The sequence below is a fragment of the Narcine bancroftii genome, chromosome 6, assembly GCF_036971445.1.
Source record: "Narcine bancroftii isolate sNarBan1 chromosome 6, sNarBan1.hap1, whole genome shotgun sequence".
NCBI lineage: Eukaryota > Metazoa > Chordata > Chondrichthyes > Torpediniformes > Narcinidae > Narcine > Narcine bancroftii.
The window spans coordinates 187,246,285-187,260,290 of record NC_091474.1 but is presented as its reverse complement, the minus strand read 5'-3'; the positions used below and the strand labels follow the sequence as shown (position 1 = coordinate 187,260,290).

Sequence of the window (14,006 nt, the reverse complement as noted above, 5' to 3'; positions counted from 1 at the left end):
TTGTTCCTTCTACCAAAAAACATAACCGTAAACTTTCCAACATTGTATTTCATTTGACACATCTTTGCCCATTCTCCTCATCTATCTTAGTCTCTCTGCAGCCTCTTCGTTTCCTTATCACTACCTGCCTGTTCATTTATCTTTGTATCATCTGAAAACTTAGCTACAAAGTCATTTATTTTGCAATCCAAATCCTTATATATAATGTAAAAAGAAGTGGCCCCTGTGGAACACCACTGGTAATCAGTAGCCAACCAGAATAGGATAGCTTTATTCCCACTCTCTGATTCCTGCCAATCAGCCAATGCTCTATCCATGCTAATATCTTTCCTGTAATCCCATGGGACCTCTTCTTGTTCAGCAGTCTCATGTGCTGGCACATTGGGTATGGATTTTTGAAATCCAAATATGCAACATCCACTGTATGTTCTTTGTCTAGCCTGCTTGTGGTTTCCTCAAAAAATTGCAGTAGATTTGTCAGGCAAGATCTTCCTTCAAGGAAATCATGCTGACTGACCTATCTTGTCATGCACCTCCAGGTACTCCATAACCTCATTCTTGACCATGGACCCCAACAATATGTCAAGTACTTGTGTTAGGCTGACAGGTCTGTAATTTCCTTTCTGTTATCTTTCTTCCTTTTTGCAATTTTATAGCCAGCTGGAACCATGGCAGAATCTATTGATTCTTGGAAGATCATTATCAATGCCTCTACAATCTCTATAGCCACTTCTTTCAGAATCCAATAGTACAATCCATCGAGTCCAGGAGACTTATCTACCTTTATACCATTCAGCTCCCCAAGCACCTTCTCTCTGGTGATTGTGACTGCATTCACCTCTTCCCTGACACCCTTGAAAGTGAGGTGCCTTCCAGATGACTGATGCAAAATACTCATTCAGTTCCTCTGCCATCTCCTTGTCTCCCACTACAATTTTTCCAGTGTAATTTTCAATCAGTCCTATATCTACTCTTGCTCTTTTTTATTCTTAATATACTTAAGAATATCCTTTTTTATTTATTATCTCTTTTTTGTCTTGGCATGTTATGAGAATTTAATTTATATTATTTTAGATGGTGTACCTTACCTACATGTGTGTCTGAAGTAAGAAAGAATTTCAGTGCATCTCTACATAGAACTTACAGCATGTATATGACATCTTGTTATTTGATTTTCAGATCTTTATAAGTACATTGAATTGCAACTGAAACAGTTGTGCAGAATGATTTAAATTATGAGTGTGACAGATTATGTTGTATTTTGTATTGTATACAGATGTGTTTTAAAGGATAAATTGGGGCAGGATTTTAGTGTAGGTCACATACAAACATTTCAGAACATATCTCATTTAAAATACTGGAGCTCTGCTCAAACCAGACAGGCCGGCTTTGAGTGCCTTTGCAAAAGCTTTTGGGAGTACCTATAGAGACTTCACTAATGGATTGTTGTTTTGAAAAGCAACAGATGAAAGAACTCAGAGGGTTAGGTTTGGAGCCGGAGTCTGTCTGAGTGCAGTCTGCTGTTCTAAGAGGGTCATGTGGTTTTGCAAACAGAGAAAGTCAAACAGGCTTTTCTCTGAGTGAGAGAGAAAGAGAGAATTCAGTTCAGCAGCAGCAGCTGGGACTGGAACAGGACAAGCTGGCAAGCTTGTGGAAAAACTCCATTTAGAAGATGGGTTGTGAGTGCTTAGTTCAGCCTGGTCAAAGCCCTTGTGGTCTATACATGAGGAGAGGACTGGCTGCCTAATGTTTCACTTGAAATAAGAGAAACAAAAAGGAACTCTGTGGTGACCTGAAAGAAAGAGGTTATCATCTGGAAAACCCTGATGGGCAAGTTACGTCAGCAAGACATTGATGTGGTTGATTAGAAGGAATCAGTTTGTGTCCAGCGAACAACAAATCTCTCTCTGAAAATTGACAAGAACCCTCCTGAGTGGTAACTATTTACTTTTCAAGCACTAAAGCCTGGTAAACCTCATAAATGTTAAATTATGTGCACAGTATAAGAATCGCCTGCACCCAGTGAACTTGGAGGAATGAGAGTGAGATTGGACTGTGAATCAATTAACTTTTCTAAACTTACACACACATTACAAACACCTGCACTTAAAATTAGAAGGGGGCTAAGTTAGGTTAAGTTAACTTAATACCTGTAGTGATAAGATAAAGTGTTATCCTGTTTTCATGTTGAAAGATAATTAAAAGCAACTTTTGTTTAAGTAACCATTTGTCTTGGTGAATTTCTGTTGCTGCTGGGTTTTGGGGTCCTCTGGACTCATAACATGAGATCATCCTTGAAGGATGGAGCAGCAAGCTTATGAGAAACCCATTTCTTGCCAGCTATTTGCAAGTTCCACACTATCCAGACATTGTGTTTCTTTGTCATCAACTGAGCAAAATCTTGGAACTAGTTAGCAGAACAGTGCATTGAAAGTCTTTTAGAAGGCCTACAAGGGTTCAAGTAAGTTACTTTCCTACAATTGTGATTAGGGATAGGCAATAAATTGCTGGTCTTTTATGTGATGCTCACATTCCATGAGTGAACACTAAACAATCAGTGCACTTCCTTTAATTTGTTAGTCGGCATAATTTTTGGAAATACATTGTGCTGATGTATCCATTTGATGAAAAGAAAAACTTACAGGAGCAGGTGTAGGAATTCCTTCCATTTCTGGGATAGGTTTGGGAGAGATTTCAGCTGGGATTCTAGTTACTGTTTCAATCTCATCTTTATGAAATGGTCTTGAAGGCCTTCGAATTGGGCACCTCCCAATGTCTGCATTCTCAAAAGAAACTGGTTGAGCAAAATCAAGAGGTCTAAAGGATAAAGCAAATAGAAGAACAATTATCTGGTTAACATAAACCCTTAAGCAAAGAGACTGCAAAAAAGAAATTGTATTTTAATATTTTATTCATCACATAAGTCAGTGACTCTCAACTTTATTTTCCAGTCACATACCATTTTAAGTAGACCCTTACTAAGTACCACCCTTACTAACGGATTACTTAATATGGTATCTGAGTGGAAAGTTTGAGAACAATTAACATAAATGATCTCAAATCTATTATCATTAAGTGCAATTGTTATAACAGAGTTTACAATCGAGCAACAAATTTGTTCAGTAAACAAAGATTTCTATAATTAAATTCATACACTGTTTACATACTTCATATTAGCAATGACTATAAAAATAAGGTACAAAATTTTGTATCTGGTATTGTGGATATGTTTTATTGTTAGAACATTGGTGAATTTTGGATGTCATTTACTAGGATATTTAGCTCATACTTCATAATATTAAAATATACTTAATGCTCTCAGTTAATATCTCAGGGGATGGTTCAGGGGAAAACTCAAAAACTTCCAAACCTTCAAACAATAGTTCAGCTGTCTAAAATGCATTGGCTCCTAGTAAAACAGTGCTTCATTTTTAAAAATTCTAATCCTCTATTACAAATCTTTCCATGGCCTTTTCTCCCAAGTGATATCTGCATTTTTCAAATCCATCTCCTGCACCTCACCAATTTTAATCTTCACACATGTCAAAGTTTAGTCAGTCCCTCTTGAATCTGCTGTTCTCCTTCTCTTTCATTAAAAAAACCATTCATTAAATACCATCTCCACAATCAAGCTTTTGACTCATTAATAATTAGTATGCCCATCATCTGGACTCAAATGAGGGAGATATATTTGAAGTAAAGCCAAATAATGCTAGAAATGTACAGCAGATCAACTAAAGCATATGGCAAGTAAATACTTCATCAGATTTGATAAAAATTAGAAATCAAACACCTTGGGTTGTCGAGATGCACCTCTGAGGAGAGGTTGTCTGGTTAGGACAATAATTTTGACTATCCTCCACTATATTGTCTGACCTACTGACCATTTCCAGCATTCATTTTTACTTTGAGATTTCAGACAGTTGCAATGTTTTGCTTCCCTAATGTATTGTATAGTAGAATACCAGCACCTTTCTTATATTCTGTTTTCTTTACATCCCCTTCAGATGAATCATTTGTGATGATCTTTCATCCTCCTCTCTCAGTTGACAATACCATTGCTACTATTATTCAGTTTTCTCTTGGTCCAGACATGTTTGGTTTTTGTTTCTGATAAATGATCATGGACCTGAAATGTGAACTCTGCTTCTGTCTCCATTAATGACCGTGAATATCTCCAATATTCACTGTTTATAGGTCCAGTTGCCAAGGAGCGAAGAGGCGGGAGCGTGCTGTGCTGAACGGACGTGAGTAGAGTGGTCCTAATTTATCTATTTATTTAAAAAGTCAGGTGTGTATTTATTTATTTATTTATTTAAATTGTAAGGGGAAGGGTTTGTTGGTGTAAATTTAAAGTTAAAGTAGTTAATTTAATTTTAAGTTAAAATTTAAAAGGGGGAGGGGGCTAGTGCGCAGGCGTGTGGTGACGTCAGCAGGGGGGAGTTTTAAAAACAAAGAAAACCTTACCTCAGTTGAGGTCCAGTTGGCAAGGAACGAAGAGGCGGGGGCGTGCTGTGCTGAACGGACGTGAGTAGAGTGGTCATTTAGTCTTAATTAAGAGTTAATAATTTAGGTGGGGATTGCTGTTCAGTGTAGAGATAGTAATTGAATTAGGAGTGTAGGTGGGAGTAATTAAAGGAAACTGGTTAGGATTGGACAGTGCTAGTGGTCACATTGGGTAGTGTATTAAAGTAAAGGAAAGGTTTTTGGGAGCGGCAGCGAGTGAGTGGGAGCACAGGTTGAGGATGAGTCACTGCACATTAAGGTAAGATAGTCTTTATTACTACTTCATTGGGGTAAAGGATGAGTGTTAGGGCTGTGTGTTGTTGGGAGTGCCAGATGTGGGAGGTCCTGGAGTCTTCCAGACTCCCGGATGTCCATATCTGCACGAGGCGTGTCGAGCTGCAGATTCTTAGGGACCGTGTTAGGGAACTAGAGCTGCAGCTCGATGACCTCAGGCTGGTTAGGGAAACAGAGGAAGTCATAGACAGGAGTTACAGCCAGGTGGTCATGCCAGGGCCACAGGAGGAGGAAAGGTGGGTAACAGTTAGGAGAGGGACAGAAAAACGTAAGGTGCCAGAGAGGAGCCCTATGACTGTAACCCTCAGCAATAAGTACGCCTCTTTGAGTACTGTTGAGGAGGACATCAAAGTTGGGGGGAGCAGCAGTGGCTGTGCCTCTGGTACAGGGTCAGCCCCTGTAGCTCAGAAAGGTAGGGAAAGGAAGAGGAGGGCAATAGTGGTAGGGGACTCCATAGTTAAGAGGACAGATAGGGGATTCTGTGGACGCAGCAAGGAGAACTGGATGGTGGTTTGCCTCCCTGGTGCCAGGGTCCAGGATGTTGCTGCTCGTGTCCCGGATATCCTAAAGTGGGAGGGACAGGAGCCAGAGGTCGTGGTACATGTAGGTACCAATGACATAGGGAGGAATAGAGAAGAGGTCCTAAAAAGTGAGTACAGGCAGTTAGGTAGGGAGTTAAAAAGAAGGACCGCAAAGGGGGTAATCTCTGGATTACTCCCTGTGCCACGTGACAGTGAGAATAGAAATAGAATGAGGTGGAGGATTAACACGTGGCTGAAGGGGTGGAGTAAGGGGCAGGGTTTCAATTTTCTGGATCACTGGGACCTTTTTTGGGGAAGATGTGACCTGTACAGTAAGGACGGGTTACACTTAAATCCCAGGGGGACCAGAATCCTGGCAGGGGTATTTGCTAGGGCTACTCAGGATCCTTTAAACTAGAATGGTTGGGGGGAGGGAGCAAAATAGTACAGAGCAGTAAGGAGAAGGTTAGAATGCAAACAAAGAAAGTTTGTAGTAAGTATTTGAATATGGATGGGCAGGTGATAGAGAAAGGAAATGCTCTGGAAGAAGATGAAGGGCAATCAGCAGGAAAAGGAAATAATGTTGTTATTAAAGATGAGGGAAAACAGGGATTAAGAATTGGGAAATCTCTGAAATTCATATATTTTAATGCCAGGAGTATTGTAAAAAAGGTGGATGAGCTGAAGGTGTGGATTGATACTTGGAAGTATGATGTGGTAGCGATTAGTGAGACATGGTTGCAGGAGGGATGTGATTGGCAGCTAAATATCCCTGGGTTTCGTTGCTTTAGGTGTGATAGAATCGGAGGGGCAAGAGGAGGTGGTGTTGCATTGCTTGTCAGGGAGAATATTACAGTGGTGCTTAGGCAGGATAGATTAGAGGGCTCATCGACGGAGGCTATTTGGGTGGAACTGAGGAGTGGGAAAGGAGAGGTTACACTTGTAGGGGTGTATTATAGACCACCCGGAGGGGACTGAGACCTAGAGGAGCAAATCTGTAGGGAGATAGTGGATATTTGTGATAAGCACAGGGTTGTAATTATGGGAGATTTTAATTTTCCACATAGAGATTGGGAAACACATTCTGTGAAAGGGCTGGATGGGTTAGATTTTGTGAAATGTGTGCAAGATAGTTTTTTACAACAATATGTAGAGGTGCCGACCAGAGAAGGAGCAGTGTTAGATCTACTGTTGGCAAATGGGATGGGTCAAGTGACGGAGGTTAGTGTTGGCGAGCACTTCGGGTCCAGTGATCATAATGCCATCAGCTTCAATGTCATTATGGAAAGAGATAAGTCAGGGCCAAGGGTTGAGGCTTTTGATTGGGGAAAAGCTAGATTTGAGGAGATGCGAAAGGACTTACAGGGTGTGCATTGGGACAATTTGTTTTATGGGAAGGATGTAGTAGAGAGATGGAAGTCTTTTAAAGATCAGATTTTGAGAGTGCAAAAGCTTTATGTTCCTGTTAGGTTAAAAGGAGGGGCAAAAGGTTTGAGAGAGCCGTGGTTTTCAAGGAATATTGGAAACTTGGTTCGAAGAAAAAGGGAGGCGTACATTAGGTATAAGAAGCATGGAATTAAGGAGATGTTTGAAAAATACATTGAATGTAAGAGGAATCTTAAGAGAGGAATTAGGAAAGCTAAAAGAAGGTACGAGACTATAGAAAGCAGGGTGAAAATTAATCCAAAAGGGTTCTACAAATATGTTAATGGTAAAAGGATAGCGAGAGACAAAATTGGTCCCTTAGAGAATCAGAGTGGAAAACTGTGTGTGGAGCCTAGAGAAAAGGGGGAGATAGTGAACAGTTTCTTTTCTTCGGTATTCACCAAGAAGGATATTGGGATATGTGAGATAAAAAAAAGCAAATTGGGTAAATATGGAGAATATAGTGATTACGAAAGATGTATGTTAGGGCTTTTGAGGAATATAAAGGTGGATAAGTCTCCGGGACCAGACGGGATCTTCCCCAGGACATTGAGAGAAGTAAAGGAGGAAATAGCAGAGGCTCTGATGGTAATTTTCCAAATGTCATTAGAGATGGGGATAGTGCCGGAGGATTGGCGTATTGCACATGTGGTTCTGTTATTTAAAAAGGGTTCAAGGAGGAAGCTTGGCAATTATCGGCCTGTAAGTTTGACATCTGTGGTAGGTAAATTAATGGAGAAAGAGATAGAACTTATAAATATCTGGATAGACAGGGTCTGATCAGGAGCACTCAACATGGATTTGTGGGCGGAAGGTCCTATTTGACCAATTTGATTGAATTTTTTGAAGAGGTGACTAGGAATGTGGATGAGGGTAGCACGGTGGATGTTGTCTATATGGACTTCAGTAAGGCCTTCGATAAGGTACCACATAGAAGGTTAGTTAGGAAGGTGCAGTCTTTAGGTATAAATTTTGAGATAGTCAAATGGATTGAACATTGGCTGAAAGGGAGAGGCCAGAGAGTGGTAGCGGAAAATTGTCTGTCAGGTTGGAGGCCGGTGACCAGTGGTGTGCCTCAGGGATCTGTATTGGGCCCATTGTTGTTCGTTATATACATTAATGATCTAGATGATGGGGTGGTGAATTGGATTAGTAAATATGCAGACGATACTAAGATAGGTGGAATAATGGATAATGAAGAAGGTTTTCAAGGATTGCAGAGGGATTTGGGCTGCTTAGAAAAGTGGGCTGAAAAATGGGAGATGGAATTTAATGCTCATAAGTGTGAGGTGCTTCATTTTGGTAAGAAGAATCAGAACAGGACATACGAAGTAAATGGGAGAGCATTGATGAATACAGAAGAGCAGAAGGATTTAGGAGTAACGGTACGTCGTTCCCTGAAGGTAGAAACTCGTATGAATAGGGTGGTGAAGAAAGCTTTTAGTATGCTGGCCTTTATCAATCATTGCATGGAATATAAGAGTTGGGAGGTGATGTTGAGATTGTATAAGACGTTGGTGCGGCCTAATTTGGAGTTCTGTGTGCAGTTCTGGTCGCCTAATTATAGGAAGGATATAAACAGAGTGGAGAGAGTGCAGAGAAGATTTACCAGAATGTTACCTGGGTTTAAGCATCTAGAGTACAGGGAGAGATTGGGCAGATTAGGTCTTTATTCTTTGGAGCGTAGAAGGTTGAGAGGGGATTTGATAGAGGTATTTAAGATTATGAAAGGGATAGACAGAGTGGATGTGGATAGACTATTTCCGTTAAGAGTAGGAGAGGTTGAAACAAGAGGACATGAGTTAAGAGTTAAGGGGCAGAGGTTTAGAGGTAACATGAGGGGGAACTTCTTTACTCAGAGAGTGGTAGCGGTGTGGAATGAGCTTCCGGGAGAAATAGTGGCGGCAGAGTCAATTTTATTATTTAAGAAAAAGCTGGACAGGTATATGGATGAGAAGAAGGTGGAGGGTTATGGTCATTGTGCAGGTAGGTGGGACTAGAGAGGAGTGTTTGGTTCGGTGCGGACTAGAAGGGCCTAATGGCCTGTTTCCGTGCTGTAATTGTTATTATGTTATTATTACTATGTTATAATTTAAGGTTTCAACAGCGGAGTTTTTTGCTTTTCTTGGATGTGCTGAAATTTTAGGATGGGCCACAATTGGTATAGAACCAATTGCAGGCACAACTTTGAAGACTGTTAAGATCTCAGTGAGATGCAGAAAAGGTACATCAAACATTTCCAAAGATGAGAGGCTTCATCTGCAAGGTAAAACTGGAGGATCTGTTGCTGGTTTCCATAGATCAAGCAAGATTGAGAGATTTGACAGAGATGTGCATGATCTTTGTGGATTTTGATAGGTTAAAAGGAAACTATTCATATCAGTCAATGGCTTTACAACAAGGGGAAACAAATTTTTAAGTGAGAGGCAATATTCAGCAAGAATATGAAAAAATACTTAATTATGGTATGGAATTTGCTGTCTTAAGTTTGGTAATAGAAATATTAATAGGATTTTTTAAAGAGAATTTGATTGGCTCTTCAGGGGAGGTAATGAGTAGATTTTTTTCAGGAAAGTGCAAAAATATGACTGTGGCTTTGTTCTACAAAGAGCAATGTGAACTAGATGGATGAGTGCCTTGTTTCAATGCTGTAGATTCCTAGATACTGTACCAAGTTAAAGAATCCATGATTTATCTATTTTTATTTCATGGCTTTTGTTTAGCAACTCCCAAAAAGCATTATGGGATGTTTTACAGACATCACACAGATATACATTGCTGTGTCCACACTTGGAGTATAGTGTGCAGTTTTGGTGACTCATCCACAGGAAATGTATCATTAAGCTAGGAAGGGTGCAGGAAAAATTGACAAGAATGCTGCCAGGACTGGTAGAGTTGAATTATAAGGAGAGGCTGGATAGACTGGAACATTTTTCCTTGGAGCACAGGGGGCTAAGGTGGAGTTTACAGAAGTAGCTCTTTTTCCCAGGGGATGGGAATTGAAGGTACAGATTTGTGAGAGGTGAAAAATGTAATTGGGACCGGAGAAACACCATCGTCACCCAAAGGGTGGTAGGTGTATGGAACGAGTTGCCAGAGGAAGTGGTGTAAGAAGGGACATTTCTAACATTCAAAGGTCATTTCAATAAGCAAGTAGTTTAGAAGAATAGGAGCCAAATGGTATGATCCAAGCTGGCAAGGGCAGGTTGGGCCAAAGGGTCTGTATCTGTAAGTTAGATCTCTAGGACTCACCAAGCTGGAGTAATTGCTCTGCTGCTATTATGTGCACTTGACAAAGGCTTGTCTGACGAAACACCATGTTAATTTATTTTGTTTTATCTAAATGTTACTTTTTTGATAAGTAATAAAGCATTACTCACACTGAATTAACTACTAAGTTCCAAATGCAACCTTCAAAATTTATGATGTTTCTTAAATGACTAGCTTGGAATGAAATTGGAACACCTCCTACGAACAATCTTTTAATACTAATTGGTTGATTATGAGGTAGTCGTTGTTTTTGAGCTGTTTCTTCATTCACTTGTACTGTGAGCAACCTGAGAGTGAAAGAAATACCATATCAGTAAAATGCTTATAACTCAGGGCTTACAAAGAATAAAGATAACAATTTGAGTTAGCATCAACATTGTACTTACTTTGAACAATATTTTAAATACATTAAATTATTTTAATTTAATACTAATGGAGAGAAAGATTTCATCAGGTTTATAAATGTAACAGTCACCATTTTTCCAAAACAAACCATCTCCAAAATGTGTTGACTGTGGAGATGCAATCATCAGCTGGAACAGCAATGAAATAACAGAGAGGTCAATTGAGACAACATTGGGGAAACACAGCAGTCAGCTAGGACCCATTAGAGTAACATGGCAGTTTGCTGGGAAAACATTGGGGTAACATGGCAGACTGTCGGGTCAGCACTGAGCTAACAATGCACAGAGCTGGGTCAATATTCAAATGTTGTCGCTGGCTGGGACAATGTTGCGAAAAGGCTACTGTTAGCTAGAAACCATTAGAGCAAAAGAGCAATCAGTTGGGACAAGATTCAATATATACTCCAATCAATTAGGCGAACACTGGAAACATAGTTTAGGCAGCATGAAAGGATTTGTGAACATGCAGTATCCTGAATATTGACATAATAGAGTTATAAACTTAGGGTTAAAAAGATTCAGGTAGAGATTTCAATAAAACTAAGATGTTTCCAAGTGCTTCCTGGTCAAAGAAGTATTATTTTTAAGAAGTGTGGGCACTGTTTTTGGAAATTTGACCACAAGGGAATGCAGCATCCAGTGGAGTTGCTTCTGTTTCTTTAATGTATCTATGACTTTATCACAGAATGAATGTAAAAGTTGGAGTCAAGAGCTCAATGATTTATCCTCTCATTACTTTATCCAAAACAACAATGATTGAATTCATTCATATGAACCACTGAGTAATGTCCCAGAGTGTGTTGCTGTTAAATATTAATTGTAAGGTGAGTAGAATAAAATCAGTTGGAATTATTGTCAAATAATACAGGGACTCTTATGTTTGGGTCATATTATATTAATGGTGAAGTGTCCAATATGAGTCTCTTTGGAATCTAATTCTGTTATAAAATTTTCTATTATTTCTCTTCTCAGATCCTCACTTTTTTTATCTTTAAATAAATTAACTGACAATCTTGTAGTTAAACATACGTTGAGGATCTGGATATTAGAAAACATTTTGGTCTATTGAGATTTTCTCTTTCTAGACCTATTTTTTCTAACTATTTCTTTAAACTTTCCATGATTGATGTAGCTTTTAAAGAATGGTATAGATTGGGCATTAAATGTTTTAAAGATCTATTTGTTGAGGGGAGTCTCTCTCTTTAGAACAGCTGTCAGTTAAATATAGCTTACAAATACCCATTCTTTTTCATATTTACAGATTAGAGTTTTTTTACGATCTCAATTACATACATTTTCCAAGAGCTTTGATGAGTAATCGATATAATTTTTAATTTGAATCCTTTTTATAATGGTTCCATATCTAACATTTATGACAGGTTGTTGGGATTAAGAGAGGCTCCTTTGGATAAAATTAAAAAAGCCTAGAAACAGGACCTACAGTTTTGAATTTCTGAAGAAACTTATTATGAAATTTTAGATTGGTTAATGCCTCATCTTTATGTGCTCATCACTCTCTGCTACAATTTAAAGTAGTACATAGGGCCCACATGTCCAAAGTCTAACTATCTCGCTTCTATGCAGATTATCTTCTAATTGTGACCGATGCAACAATGGAGAGATGCTTCATTAATTCATATGTTTTGGACATGTTCAAATCTTGTGAAATACTGGAAGGATATATTTCAAAGTTTTTCTGTACTTTTTAAAGTAAATTTTAAGCCTAATCCTTTAACTGCCTTATTTGGTATTGTTGGAGAGAGAGGCATAACCTTAACAGCATCTAATTTGCATGTATTAGCTTTTATTTCTCTTATGGCTAGGCAGGCAGTGTTGCTTAGATGGAAGAACATTGCTCCGCCTACCCACACTCAAAGGTTATGTGACATTATGTCATGTTTAAATTTAGAGAAGATTCGATATTCAATATCCTATTTGAATTTAAATTTTCAAACATTGTGGGGACCCTTTTTGAATTACCTTCAAAATCTCTGATTTGGTATTAATGCAGAGGTATTGATTAATAAGGTAAATTTATTACTGAGACAGGGAATAATTTTTCCCTCTTTGCCAAACAGCTTTGGTTTTGGTACTGGTATTAGATTATTTTTTTTAATAAAATATTATTATAATATATTTTTTCAATTAAGAATGTGGGGTTCTGTGGATGATATACAGTAGTATGATTTGAGTGTAGTGTACTCTGTACTTTGCTATTTTTTTAATATGTATTCTTATGTACTGTATTTTTATCGGCGTGGAATTGAAATTTCTATAAAAATATTGAAAAAGATGTACCACGTGGGGGTAGGCCCTTCTAGCCCATGAACCTGCTGTGTCCTGGTGCCCTACTTGACTTGGAACCCTCATTTTGGAATGTGGGAGGAGACACACGACGCGGGGAGAGCATGCAGGCTCCTTCGAACCTGGATCACTGCTGCTGTGATAGTTGGCTGCCTCCCCAAACTTGCTGATCCAATACTTGCAGATCTAGCAGTTACTCATAATCATTATGTGACTTGAGGCATGCTTCTCTGTGATTCCAATACAGCCAGTTCATCGGCACCTCATGGAAGACTAACTAGGTAGCGAGAGTTGGATAAACTGTCTTTCATAAAAAGTAAGAAAAAAGTAGTCACGATAATTTGAATCGGCCTCAACTGGATTACCCTGCCCCTTTTTTCCTGAAATATTGAGGGAAAGATGTAAGAGCTTTGGAGTCTGGGTAGAAGAGGTTCATTAAAATGATTTCAGGATCGACAGACTTTAGTGAAGTGGATAAACTGGAGGAACAAAGGTTGTTCCATGTGGGACAGAGGAGATATGAGGGAGATATCAAAGGATGAAGGGTAAAAACATAAAAGGACACAACTCCCAGTGGCAGAAGGGTACATGGGATGGAAGTGATGAGCCATATAGCCTCTTTCTGTGCTTAACTATTCTGTGATTGACCAATCCCTGAAACCAGATCTGAAACATGAAGAAAAAGTACCTCATGAGCCCTTCTGGTCACTGATTCAACAGGGGCATGGGCGGTTGGTTCAGTGCTGTTAGAGTGGCAACAATGGGGACTGGGGTTCCCTGCACTGTCAGTGGGGAGTTTGTGCATTCTCCCTGTGTCTGCATATATTTTTCATGTGGGCTCTGGTTTCTTCCCTCCATTCAAAAACATACTGGAGGTTATGGGTGTAGGATGTAGTTGGGCAGCTCGGGCTTGTAGTGCAGGGGAGCCTGTTGCCGTGCTGTATGTCTCAATAAATAAAATGACTATTTAAAATCAAAAAATAAATAAACAAAAATAATATGGAGTCTGTCATACCCCTGAGATCGATGCAGCCTAACACTATGTTCTTTTCCATTATTAAACATTCCTGATTCTGGTCGGATTATAACACGCCGATGTTCTCGAGTCCCAGTCGAAAGATGCACTTCTAGGCGCCCTCTGTTTAGGAAAACTGTATAATACACCTGTTATTATAAAACATAGAGTTTGAGCACAGACATTCAACGCAGAAACTGAATGATTTCAAACTGAACCTGGATTAACAATATTTTTTAGAAATGTTAGTTAACTTTGAAAATCTTG

The 14,006-nt window shown here is 39.1% G+C and overlaps 1 protein-coding gene across 2 annotated transcripts in view; it reads right to left on the bottom strand.

Annotated features, from left to right (window-relative positions):
- lama2 (laminin, alpha 2) overlaps positions 1-14,006 on the bottom strand; it is a 361,112-nt gene that overhangs the window by 21,385 nt on the left and 325,721 nt on the right. For both annotated transcript variants that reach the window (XM_069886986.1, XM_069886987.1), the window contains exons 54-56: positions 13,740-13,888; positions 10,127-10,303; positions 2,643-2,817 (exon numbers count right to left, since the gene is read on the bottom strand). In XM_069886986.1, coding sequence (XP_069743087.1) covers positions 2,643-2,817; positions 10,127-10,303; positions 13,740-13,888 — 501 coding nt within the window. The remainder of the gene's footprint in view (positions 1-2,642; positions 2,818-10,126; positions 10,304-13,739; positions 13,889-14,006) is intronic.